Source organism: Petaurus breviceps, unplaced genomic scaffold (genome assembly GCF_028583685.1).
Source record: "Petaurus breviceps papuanus isolate PSGF00001 unplaced genomic scaffold, PetGlider_PUasm1.0 91133, whole genome shotgun sequence".
Lineage (NCBI taxonomy): Eukaryota > Metazoa > Chordata > Mammalia > Diprotodontia > Petauridae > Petaurus > Petaurus breviceps.
This window is the reverse complement of record NW_027187419.1, coordinates 12,373,421-12,386,968: the sequence shown is the minus strand read 5'-3', so window position 1 is coordinate 12,386,968 and position 13,548 is coordinate 12,373,421. Positions and strand designations below refer to the sequence as shown.

Here is a 13,548-nt window from a genome sequence, read left to right as displayed (position 1 = left end):
ATATATATATATATATATATATATATATATATATATATATATATATAATTAATCCTATTTTACATGTAATTGGGAAATAAGACATACAGGCACCGGGGCACAGAGATCCACCATGCCCTCCTGGAAAAGTCACAGGGGGTATGGGAGCAGATATGGGTGAGAGCGGACTGGAGGAGGGGATCTCCTGTGGGACTGCTCTTTTGGGGCGGTGGGTGGGGGAGAAACGGGGAGAAAATTTGCAACTCAAAATCTGGAGGAAACGAATGCTATAACAGAAGTTAATAAAGCATTTGAAAAATTAAAAAAATTTAAGAATAAGGAATATTATCATATAAATATAGTCCCATTAAACTGTGAGTCCTTGAGGACAAGGGCTGGATTGTTTTTGTGTATTTTGCTTTTCTTTGCATTCCCAGTGCTTAGCACAGTGGCGCATAAAAGGCATTTAATAAATGTTTATTGACTGACTGACCACGGTCTAGAAATCCTTATTAAGTACCCAAAGTCTTTTTTTAAAGCACCTCCTCACCCCTTGGAATGATAATTTTGGAGAAACTGCTGTAATCATGTTATTTGTACACTTAAGGAAACCATGATGCTTTGTACCTTAAAGAGAGAGGACAGAAGGCACCAGAGGATGGAGAAACAGCAAAATAGCAGGTAGAAACCATCAGTTTTACCAAGATTAGCTAATATTGTCCTGTTTTCAGTCTCATGTATTTGGAATATTGTATGGATCTTTTATACTTCCTTGGAGAAATAAAGGAAACACTTGGTTGAGATTACTCCCTTTTGCCTATGTTCTTGGCTTCTATGGTTTACCCTCACTTAATCTAATTCATTAAGGCTGTAGCTACCCATGAAAAGAAAATGAAAACTTGAGTTGAAAGTTCAGCAACTCCTTTGGAAAAAATGCTGAAATTTTTGGTCTTGATATTGGCTTTATTTCATGCAGAATGATGTGAATAATTTGTCATAATTACGAGAGAAAAAAAGAGCCTAAAACGTGCTTTAATCAGTAAGTCCTTGATTTGTGAAATGCCAAGAAAGAAGATCCAAAGCCAGTACCAGTTAAGAATATAATCTGGTGGAAGCTAGGTGGCACAGTGAATAGAGCACTAGCCCTGGAGTCAGGAGGACCTGAGTTCAAATGTGGCCTCAGACACTTAACACAAAAACTAGCCGTGTGACCTTGGGCAAATCACTTAACACCAATTGCCCTGCCTTACCCCCTCCAAGAAGAAAAAAAAAGAATATAATCTGGTTCATAAAGTCTTGATTAGGAGAATGGCGAAAGATTATGAGCAGCGTCACCTTGTAAAATAAAGAGAAGCAGTAGAGAGTAAGAATCAGTTTAAAGAAAGCTTGACAAGAGCAATAACTAACCAAAGGCATCCTGAGAATTCAAGGATAAAACCTGAAGTAATGAATGATCAAGATCTGCAAAGATTTTTATGACAAATTCTATTCACCATCAAGAAGAGTAGGAACCACTGCATTTGGATTTTAACAGAACATTCCTGGAGATGCTTATAGAGTAGGCAAAAATGTCACTTGAGAGAATAAAGACAGTAGAAACACCTGAATTAGGCGAGGCATATGGAGAGAAGATTTGTGCTGGAGGTGACACAATCATGAACACATTGAAGTATCTAAGACAGAAGATACCAAAATTGTGGGGGGAAATCTTGTATCTTATTAATTCCAAAAAAGTGAACTGTGAGACCATCAACAACTACTGACCTATAAGGCTACTTTCTCATATGTATAAAATTTTTATGAGAATAATCTGTACACACATTTGCAAGAATCCTTGATGAAGACATTAGTAGGAAACATGTAGTTTTTTAATGTGATTTTCCACAGTAGACCACATCTATGCCATCACATAATTGACTGAAAAATTTAAACAAAAAGCTTTTGATTTAGGAGCAGAACATTGCTTTGAAGATTCTCTTCCAAGAAGGTATCTCTCATGCATGCATCAAAAATATGTCAAATTCATCGAAAGATATGACAATCTTTGTTCAACAAATCCTTTGACCAATGATATGAAGCTAGGCATAAAATAGGGAGATAGATGCTCTGGTAGTACTGTGATGGGAGGAGATCAGGGAAGATTCCAAGTTGAATAGGGAATCTCTAGATGATGGTCCCCAAAATGTTCTTGTTTGCAGATGATATCATGTGACTTGCATCAGGCCCTGGAAAATTTAGAGTCTCCTAGAGAGATTCATAATCAGATCAGAGTTTGATCTAACCATCCACACAGGAAAAATAAGTGGATGAAGAATGCCTAATGTTTAGGTTATGACCTACATTTACATGGACATCAGGGATTATGGGGAGTGAGGTCCCAATAAAGCTGTATGGGAGAGGGGAAAGACTGGAAGGAAGGAGACCAGAGAGACTATTACAGTAGTCCAGATGAAGAAGGCTCTAACAGCCTTAATGAAGATGTTGGGCATGTGAATGGAAAGGAAGGTGTAGATGTAAAACATGCCAAGGTGGATTAATGTGACTTAGTAACTGATTGGATATCTAGTTGGGGGAGGGATATGAAAGAATAAAAGATGACTGAGACTGAGCTAGGAGTTATAGGAAGAATTTTTAAAAATCCCAGCAAGTTAGAAGGAGAGGCAAGGATGAGGGAAGAAAATTTATGATTAGTTTACTTTGGGACATATTGGATTTTAATTCCCAGTGGCTCATGTAGGTAAAGATGTCCAACGAGCAGTTAAAAATGCAGGACAGGGGTGGCTAGGTGGCGCAGTGAATAGAGCACTGGCCCTGGAGTCAGGAGTACCTGAGTTCGGATCTGGCCTCAGACACTTATCATAAAAACTAGCCATGTGACCTTTGGCAAGTCACTTAACCCCAATTGCCCTCCAAAACCAAAAATGCAGGACAAGAGCTCAGAGGAGAACTCAGGTCTGAATACCTTTCATCCATATGGACCACAGCAATGAATTAAGTGAAGAAAGGAGAGAGGGTATAAAGAGAAGAAAATAGGACTGAGGACTTGTCTTGGGGACATATACTTAAAGCGGCTTCAGAGGTCACCTATTCCAAATCCCTCATTTGATAGAAAAGGAAACAGAGCCACAAAGAGATTAAATGACTTGCCCAAGGACATTCAGTAAGTGTCAAGGCTAGGATTTGAAATAGAAGGAATACCTCCACAGATATTCTTCCTCCCAGAAAGTCTCTTACCAGTTCTAAGATATTATGATTCTATCAACTCAGACATGACTGGCCAAACACCTTACTATGAAGTAACCCTGGATTCTTTGTGAACTTCTTTGGGTAGCCAAACCTGCTGAACAGATACCAGAGTTCAGGTTTACTGATAATATCAAATGCTTTAGGTAAGGCAACAAATTAATTTTAGAGGAATTACTATAGTTTTTCTTTATCTTCTCTATGGAAAGGTCCCATTTATCAACCCACCTTATGGGTCCAAAAATATGGCATAAAACCATACTACTAGGTATTGCTGTGTATAGAGCAATGGGATGTACTCAGGCACCTGGCCACAAAACTTTGGGTTAGTGTTCAGCCAGTGATAGAGAGGAGTGTCTGGCAGGAGCTGTTTCTAGCACTTGACACATGCCTTGTATACAGCATGCACTTAATAAATGTTTGTTGAATTGGAATACTAGTCATCTTTCGGGTGCTTCCTCTTGAAGGAACATTGCATCTTTGTAATCCTGTGGCATTTCCTTTTCAAACATTTTGGTTTGAAGAGAAATTTCTTGGGGAAAGATGTGAAACCACATGAAATCATTCCCAGATAACAAACTCCCTCTACCAATGCAAGCTGACACTTTCTCTGCTACTAAAACTCAGAGTTGCCTAGGGTAGTGGTGTCCAACTCAAATAGAATCCTAAGTATTCCTGTGGTCCACATATTGACAGTTTAAAAATGTAATATCATTTATGTTTTGTTATATTTTATTTCTTTTATTCAATATTTCCCTGTTACATTTTAATCTGGTTCGCGCTGCAACCAGGAGCACAGGGGACTGAATGCAGCCCAGCCTGTCTGACACCTCTGGCTTAGAGCATCCAAAGGAGAAGTGACTCAGGGAGGAAAGTGATTTGACCAGGGTCACAAGCCAATACATGTCAATAACAGGACTTGTCGCCAAATGTTTCTACTTTGGAGGCTGTTGCTCATACTCTACACCACACTGCTTGCAGACCCAAACAAATAGCAAGTTCTGAGTGGGCTGGACAGAGTCCAGGATAGATTTTAAAAAATAATAATGGCAATCAACATATCTGATGGATAGTTTAATGCTACTTCCTTTCAGTTTTTCAGTTCTAGAACCAAGAAATAATCATCTGCCATTGTACCTGGGTGGAATGTGTCAGTCTAGTGCCTGTGGATCCACTCAATCCATTTCACTTTCTGAACCAGACCACTCTTTGGTTATGACTTTCCTATGCTTGTTGTTTTCCTCTATCAACATATAAGCTTCTCAAGGGCAGGGACTATCTTTGCTTCTGTATAAGCTCCCCAAAGATTATCACAGAGCTTGGCACATGGTAGGCACTTAAATGATTTTCCATTCATTTTTCTTCTTCCTGCTAATCCTCTGATACATGTACCTGTGAAATGGCTAACAGAAAAGCACCAACTGGAAGAAAGAGCCACAGAAGTAAACCTGAATAGATATTCAGCTCCTAACTTAGTTCATGGTTGACTGGACTGCTTGTTATCATTTCTAAGTGTTTACATTTCCTCTTGCATTCCCCACATGCTTCATGCCTCTTTGTGGCCTAACTCTTGAATGCTGTAGATCTAGTTGAAGGTAAACTTAGAGCATCCTTGCAGGGAAGAAGAAGAAGAAAAGGAAGTGAAAACTTCTGAGGAATTCAAAAGATACTCACCCTGTTATCTGCACAAGAATTATGGGTAAAGAGATGCAGCACTTTTGCCTAGACATCCTCCCAGCAAAGAGGAGTCAATGAAGACAATGAGGAGATGCAGGAGGTTACCATGGGGTCCCATTTGGTAGGACTAAAGGCAGTATAAGGATAGATGAAGAGAAAGCAAGCATGTTGAGGAAAAATAGCCTAAAAGGAAGTAATATGATTGTTTAAGGTGTCATGAGGGAGGTCTCATCTCTCGTTTTTAATTTCCTCTCTTTTTCACAGCCAGACTCCTAGAAAAAAAAAAATCTATTTGGCCTTACCATCTTTACTTTCTCACCTTACACTACCTTTTCAACCTCTTCTAATCTGACTTCTGATTCATCCCTCATCTGAAAATGTTCCTTCCAAGGTTATTGGTGATCTATTAATTGACAAATTGAGTGCCCTGTTCTATCCTTATTGACTTCTCAATGGGGTTTAACACTGATTGCTTCATCTTCCTTAGACATTCTCTCCTCTGCATTTTCATGACACCCGACTCTCCTGGTTCTCCTCCTGTCTATCCCTTTTTTTACAGTCTTCTTTGCTGGATCATCATCCTTGCTTCATCCCCTATATGTGGGGGATACCTTCTTAGGCCTTCTTCTCACTAAGTTCTTTCTTGGTAATTTCATCAACTCCAATAGGTTCAATTATCACCTCTATGCAGATGACTTCCAGATCTATCTATCTATCTATCTATCTATCTATCTATCTATCTATCTATCTATCTATCTATCTATCTATCTATCTATCTATCTATAAACTAATGCCTTAGTTTATCTTCTAAATTCCAGTGCTGTACAGTGCATTAGCTGTCCATTAAAAATCTATAACTGAATGCCCAATAGGAAACTTTAATTAGACATGTCTGAAACATAATTCAATATCTTTATTCTCAAAACCCTCTCCTCTTCCTTCCATATTTCTGTAACTTCTCACTACTGCCCTTCCAGTCATTCAGGTTAGAAAACTTAGAGTCACCCTTGATTAATCTCAACTGTAAATGGGCATAATAATAGCACCTACCTTATAAGGTTGTTAGGATCAGAAGAGATAAAATTTGTAAAGCATCTAGCATAGTGCCCAACACATAGTAGGTGCTTAATAAATGCGTGTTCCGTTCTCCTTCCCTTTGATTCTTTCCTTCCTATCACTCTTGTAATCATTTGCCAAGTTTTGTAGATTCTTCTTCTTCATGTATACAACCACCACCCTAGTTACAGGCCTTCATTGTCTCCCTCCTACACTATTGAAACAGCCTCCTAATTTGCCTCCTGCCTTCCAGTCTCTTCCTTCTCCAGGCTTCCCTCCATATATCCAAAGTAATATTCTTAAGGTCGAATCTGACTATGTCACTCTTTTGCTCAAGAAGATCTTATGATTCCCTCTTGTTGTTAGAATGACACACAAACTGGTCCTCTATTTACTTTTAAAACCATTTACAGATTGCCTTCTTTCCACATTTCTAGTCTTAACTGCACATTACTTTCCTTTATGCATCGTCTAGTCCAGCTACATGGGTCTTCTTGCTGTTCCCAGAACCCAGCATTCTATTTTCCATCTTAATGCCTTTGTGTAAGCTGCATATATATATACCACATCAGCCTCCATAGCCATAATGCACTCTTTTTTCACCTTTGATAGAATCCTCAGCTTCCTCCAAAGGTCAATTAGAATACTTCATACAAGAAACCTATCCTGATTTCCCTCCCTATACCCCCAATATAGCTCTAGTTGCTAGCACCCTCCCTTAGAAATTGCTTTCTATATGTTTTGCATTTAATTTCATTTGTATATATTATTTTCCCCCAATAGAATGTAAGCTGATTTAATACATAGATTTTTTTTGTCTGTCTTTGTATTTCTAGAGCCTAGCACAGTTCATGGCTTATAGTAGGCAACTCAATTGAATTTGAGACCATGATATTACAAAGTAGTAAGAGGAGGCAGCATAATATAGTGGAAAGGATGCCTAATAAGTTAGCAGCCCTAGTTTTGAGTCTCCACTATGCTACATACTGTGTGACCTTTGGCTTTACTTCTCTGGGTCTCAGTTTCCTCAACTATAAAATGAGAAAATTGGAGCTTGTTATTACTCTCCAATAGCTCTTCCTGTGCTAACCATCTATGAATCTATTTCAGTAGGAGCCCAACTCTTTCTCTGAGGTCAGAGAAAACATCTTCTGTTTATCCTTATTGATAATAACTACACCTATCCATGGCTTTGAATTTTAATAAAAATGGTAATCAGTGGAGTAAAATACGCACATTGTGAATAGTGGGGTATATCCCAGGTAGCTGAAGACTTCTGCTTTCCCAGGAAGCCTTGTTGGCGTGCTAGGAACCAAAAAACCTCAGGTCTTTTTGAGATCCCCAGCAGTTAAAAAATATTCGAGTGGTCACAAGTGATAACTGATATAAACATGTTGGTTTAATTGCTGAGGCTGAGCTTTCTCCCTTTTGCAATCTATTAACTGTGCCTTCATTATGATAGCTAAAAGAGAAACCTACTGCAGCAGGGGATCTTTGGATTCATTAAGAAGAACTGTGCCTGGTAAAGTAAATATCTTTAAACTGAACTGTGAGGATCCTGTTTGAATAAGTAGTTGACCATGAATAACATCAATTCTGGATAGCATTACACCACGGCCCTGACAATAACCTTTACTTTCTTTTTTCTTTTTAATAATTTAAATGCTTTATTAACTGCTGATTTACATCATTTGTTTCCGCTAGATTTTGAGTTACAAATTTTCTCCCCGTTTTTCCCCCACCCATCCCCCCAAAACAGCAGTCCCACAGTATATCCCCACCTCCAATCTGCTCTCTCCCATATTTTCTCCCATACCCATTTCAACTTTTCCAGTGGATCTCTATGCCTCAGTGCCTGTATATCTTTTTTCTTAATTACATGTAAGATGGTATTAATAATAGTATACACACACACACACACACACACACACACACACACATATATATATATATATATATTTGAATATTTGATTTTAAAACTTTCAATTCCAGATTCATTCCCTTCCCCCCCCCGCCACCCATCCCCACTGGGGGGACAAGCAGTTCAGTATAGGTTGTACATGTGTGGCTAATGCAAAACAATAACATAGTAGATGTATTGTAAAAGACTGACTATATTTCCCTCCCTCCTATCCCACCTCACACTTGTTCTATTCTCTACTTTGATCCCATCCCTTTTCAAAAGTGGGTGCTTCCAACTTCCCTCCCACCCAGCCTGCTCTCCCTTCCATCATCCCCCCTCACATCCCCTTCCCCCCCTATTCTCCTGGAGGGTGAGATCCCCCATTTAGTGTGTATTTCCCTCCCTTCTCAAGCCAGATTCAATAGGAATAAGGTTGACCTATTCCCTTTTGCCTTCCTATTCTTCCTCTCCATTGTAACCATTTTCCCTTGCCTCTTCTGTATGAGATAGTTTGCCCCACTCTGTCTCTCCCCATAGCCTCTCATTATATTCCTCTCACCTCTTAATTTCACCTTTTAAGTATCATCCCTTCCTGTTAAATTGGTCCTGTGCCCTCTATCTATGTATACCTGTAAACGTATATACACACATTCACATATGTATTCATATGCCCACATACCCTCATATAAAGACATATATATATATATTTCTAATCCCTTCAACTACTGAGAAAAGTTTCATAGGTTACAATTATTGTTTTTCCATGTAGGAATGTTAATAGTTCAACTTTGGCCAGGTGGCTCAGCGAGCAAGAGCACCGGCTCCAGTGCCAGGACGACCCGGATCAAATCCGGGCCCAGACACCCAGCACCACACCCAGAAACAACAACTGGCCATGCAACCCTGAACAAGCCACTCAACCCCGATTGTTTAAAAAAAAAATAGTTCAACTTTGGTAAGTTCCTTATGATTTCCTTTCCCTGTTTACCTTCTTATGCTTCTCTTGCTTCTTGTATCTGAATGTCAAATTTTCTATTCAACTCTGGTTTTTTCAGCAAGAATGCTTGAAAGTCCTGTATTCCACTAAATGACCATATTTTCCCCTGAAACATGATACTCAGTTTTGCTGGGTAGGTGACTCTTGGTTTTAATCCTAGCTCCCTTGACCTCCGGAATATCACATTCCAGGCCCTTCGATCCCTCAGTGTAGAAGCTGCCAGATCCTGGGTTATCCTGATTGTGTTTCCACAATATTCAAATTGTTTCTTCCTGGCTGCTTGTAATATTCTCTCCTTAATCTGGGAATTCCGGAACCTGGCTATAATATTCCTAGGAGTTTTCTTTTTGGGATCTTTTTCAGGAGGTGATTGGTGGATTCTTTCAACCTCTATTTTGCCCTCTGGTTCTAAAACATCAGGGCAGTTTTCTTTGAGAACTTCCTGGAGGATGCTTTCCAGGCTCTTACTTTGGTCATGGCTCTCAGGCAGTCCAATAATTTTTAAATTATCTCTCCTGGATCTATTTTCCAGGTCAGTGGTTTTTCCCATGAGATATTTCACATTGCCTTCTATTCTTTTGTTTGGATCTGTTTAACAGCATCTTGATTTCTCATAAAGTCATTAGCTTCCATTTGCTCCAATCTAATTCTGAAGCAATGATTCTCCTCAGTGAGCTTTTGAGATTCTTTTTCCATCTGGCAAATTCGACTTTTTAAGGCATTCTTCTCCTCATTGCCTTTTTGAGCCTCCTTTGCCATTTGAGTCGGTCTGGTTTTTAAGGTATTATTTTCTTCAGTCAGGCTGTTGACTCTCATTTCATAATTTTCTTGCATTGTTCTCATTTCTCTTCCCAATTTTTCCTCCACTTCTCTTATCTGCTTCTTAAGGTCCTCTATGGTCTGTAACCAGCTTTTATTTTTCTTTGAAGCTTTTGGTACAGGAGTTCTGACTTCACTGTTTTCCTCCTGTTCCATGCCTTCCTCCTTCTTATCCCCAAAATAGGAGTGTAACGTTGGAATCTTTTGCCTGCTCATTTTGCCACTCAATGATTTGACTTTTGGGCTTTTTGCCACAGTAGGACTCTGCCACCAGACAGGGGAGTTTTCGTCCCAAACGCTGGGGTTTTCTCAGCTGCCAGAGGTATTAGATGGGTGCCCTCCCTGAGGTCTCCACATGCTCTGGCAAGCTGCTCACACACCCCAGGACCTCCACCCTAGACTGCAATCCAGATCCAAGCAGGTTAAAGCAAGAGCGATGACCCCTCAGACTGGTGCTTGGTCCCCCTACACTCTGCAGGCCAGGAGCTGAAGCCGCCAAGTGGCGCTGGCAGGCTGTGCTGGCGTCTCAGTGGTTTCTCACTCCGGGGGTAAAAGCCACGCACTCCCACTTCCTGGGTCCCAAAGTCCAGACTGCACTGGCCTCTCACCTTGTCCTTCGCATCTATGTATTGATAAATCTGGAAAAGGCCACGGCTGCTGCTGATCTGGAGTCCCTCTGGCTGGCAGCTGGTCAGGCCCGCCCTGGGGCTAAAGCCTCAGCGTAGTTCTGGGCTCGGCTCCCAGAGCTCTGCGCTGGTGGATTCCTGCCGGCCTGCCGGGCTGTCCTCAGCGGGAGGTTAGCTTCTCTGTGTCATTTTGTGGGTTCTGCAGCTCCAAAGTTTGTTTAGAGTCCCCTTTTTACATGGATTGGGGAGGGTGGAAGCCGGAGCCGCGGGAAGTTCGTGCTTCTACTCCGCCATCTTGGCTCTGCCCCTAAACCCCAATAACCTTTACTTTCTAGATTGAAGACAACTCAGCATAAAATCCAGACAATAACTCACCTTGGAGGTTCCCTTCACAGCAACAGATGTTCTGGGAAAGCCATCATATCTGTGGAAAGAATTTAAAACTGTTTCTTTAAAGATGAATCTAGGGAGGAGGTCAGTTATTAAAAGACAGACCTCACAGTTTGATGTGTTGGTTAATTTTACTAAACTGTCTTTTCACTCTTTTTTCAAAAAAGTGTTTTTTCTTTTTATTTTGAGACTATTTCACCCAGGCTGATAGTACAGCAGCCATTCAGAGGCCAGCCCCACTGCTAATCAGCATGGAAACTTTAAACTGTTCTGTTTCCAGCTTGGGTTGGTTTGCCCTTCCTTAGGTAGCCATGTGGGCCTCAAGCTCCCAAGGGCTCACCTTATTGTTATCTGATTTAGTACAGGCACCCAATCAGTTTTAGTCTTCTTGCAGCTCAGAACTCCCAGACTCAAACAATTCACTTGTTTCAGCCAGGGAAGGGGAACCTGTGGTCTTGAGGTCACATGTGGGCTTCTAGGTCCTTGGCCTTTTGACTGAGTCCAAGTTTTATAAAACAGATCCTTTTGTTAAGGGGATTTGTTCTGTGAAGTTTGGATTCAGTCAAAGGGCCCCACTTGAGCACCTAGAGGGCCACATGTGGCCTTGAGGCCACAGGTTCCCCAGCCCTGAGGACTCCATGTGCGTACACTGCACTAAGATGTTTTACTCTTTGTTATAAGGAAAGACTCTGGTAGAGGGAGAGGATTATATTGAATAATAAAAGTAATGTAAAAATGAAAGATATCAATTAAAATTTAATTCAAAGGAAGATGAACCTAGGATTAACGAGAAACAAAATAGCATTTCATCTGCCTTCATAGAGAAAATATTTTCCCAGAAGTTGTTTCCTAGGAAGATATTATACAATTTAGTATATAACAATATTAATAATGATACTGATAATAATGTGAATTTATATAGCATCTGCTATGTGCCAGGCACTATGCTAAGAATTTGTGACCCTTAGTTAAAATAATTTATAAATATTATCACATTTGATCCTCACAACAAACTTGGGAGGTAGGTATTTTATTATCCCCATCTACAGTTGAAAAAACTGGAGCAAACAGATTAAATGACTTGCCCAGGGTCATACAACTAGTATCTGAGACTGGATTTGAAATCAGGTCTTCCTGAATCCAGTCTCAGCATTCTATCCACCATGCCACCTACCTGCCTACTACATGGCTTGAAAGAAAAAAAACACCTATCAAAACCAAAACATTTTGGACAGTTTCCTCATAGTTACTTAGAATGGATAAGATGGGTGGTTATCAAGTATGTAGCAAAGAGTGAGCATCATAAAGAGCTGGTATGACTCTATCAAGAATAGGCCAAGAAGAGTCCTTTGACAGGGCTAATATACTGGCAGATAAGAGGAAATGCTGTAGATAAAATTTACCTATATTTGAGTGAGGCATTTAACAAAGTTTCTCATCATATTCTTTTGGACAAGATGGAGAGATGTGGTCTAGATAACAGCACAATTTTGTCCTCTGGGAACCACAGATAAGGAGGATTCAAAACTGCTGGAATGGCTGATTTCAAAGACTAGACATCAAAGGTGGGAAGGAGGTTTCCAGTAGAGTGTCTCAGAGATCTGTGCTGTGTAACATTTTCATCGGTGACTCGAATAAAGACATAGATGGTATGCTTGCTTATTAGATTTTCAGATGACAAAAAGCTAAAAAAGACAGCTCACTCTGGTTGAGAGGATTCAAAAAGATCTTGACAGGTCCAAATCTAACAAGAAATTTAACAAGGATAAATATAAAGTTCTATACTCGAGTTAGTAAATTTCATAAGTACAAGATGGTTAGATAGTATTTGAAAAAGATCTTAGGGTGTTAGTGGGTGGCAGACCCAATATGAGTCAACAGTGGGGTTGTTTTGTTTTGAACTAGATCTGTGATTTCATTGGTATGGGGAACTCCTGACAAGCAAACCTGTCTACCGAGGCAGATTGGCACCTGTTCTGCCCTTGTAGTCTTAGACAGTTGCTTGGGGCACTGAAAGGTTAGATGACATGTCCAATAGGGATATGAGACAGCATGGTTTAGTGGGTGGAGTGATAGACTTGGTATCAGGAAGACATGCATTAAAATTCAGTCTCAGACATTTTAAAACTGGTGACCCTGACAACCTCTCTGGGCCTCAGTTTCCTCATATAGAAAAATGAGGGGGTTGGAGTAGATGACCTAAGGTCATCTCTTTTAGCTCTAAGTCTATGACCCTATGATGGTTGTCTTCTTAGTAATTTGTGGCTTCCAAGAGGGAGAGTAATTATTTATTTTGGTGGTCAGAAAGACCAAACTAGGAGCAAAGAGAGGAAGTTAGAAATAAGCAAATTAAGCTTGGATGTAATTTCTTAAAAATTAGAGCTATTCAAAATGGAGTAGGCTTCCTTGGAAGGTAGGGGGTTCCCCATCATTGGAGATCTTCAAGCAAAGAAAGATTTTTTAGAGTGTAAGCTTCTTGTGAGTAGGAATTTTTCATTCTTTGTATTTGTATGTCCAGCACTTACCATATTGCCTGACACAAAACAGACACTTAATAAACCAGGTATGGAGTGGGATTAGAGTAGTTTACTGGTCCCTTCCACTTCCTAGATTCTGGGATTCTGAATGACAAGTATCAGAACCCAGCAGATGCTTTTCTACTGGCACATGCATTTTTGCACAAGTCACTTAAATGTCTTTTTTTTTTTTTTCAAAAGAGATGCGATTGGAATGTATTTTACAATTAGGAATAAGATTTTTAAAAAATAAATTATTTTGAGGAATCCCTAAGGATAATCTGTTTTTTATTTTTACAAAGAGAGCATAATTATTCCTCCAATAAAATCCTCCCATGATGC

The 13,548-nt window shown here is 39.9% G+C and overlaps 1 protein-coding gene across 8 annotated transcripts in view; it reads right to left on the bottom strand.

Annotated features, from left to right (window-relative positions):
- Positions 1–13,548, bottom strand: part of EXPH5 (exophilin 5) — a 105,956-nt gene that overhangs the window by 19,389 nt on the left and 73,019 nt on the right. For 5 of the 8 annotated variants that reach the window (XM_069080823.1, XM_069080821.1, XM_069080825.1 and 2 more), the window contains one exon: positions 10,676–10,724. The exons of the other annotated variants lie outside the window; for them this stretch is intronic. In XM_069080823.1, coding sequence (XP_068936924.1) covers positions 10,676–10,724 — 49 coding nt within the window. The remainder of the gene's footprint in view (positions 1–10,675; positions 10,725–13,548) is intronic. 8 annotated transcript variants of the gene reach the window in all.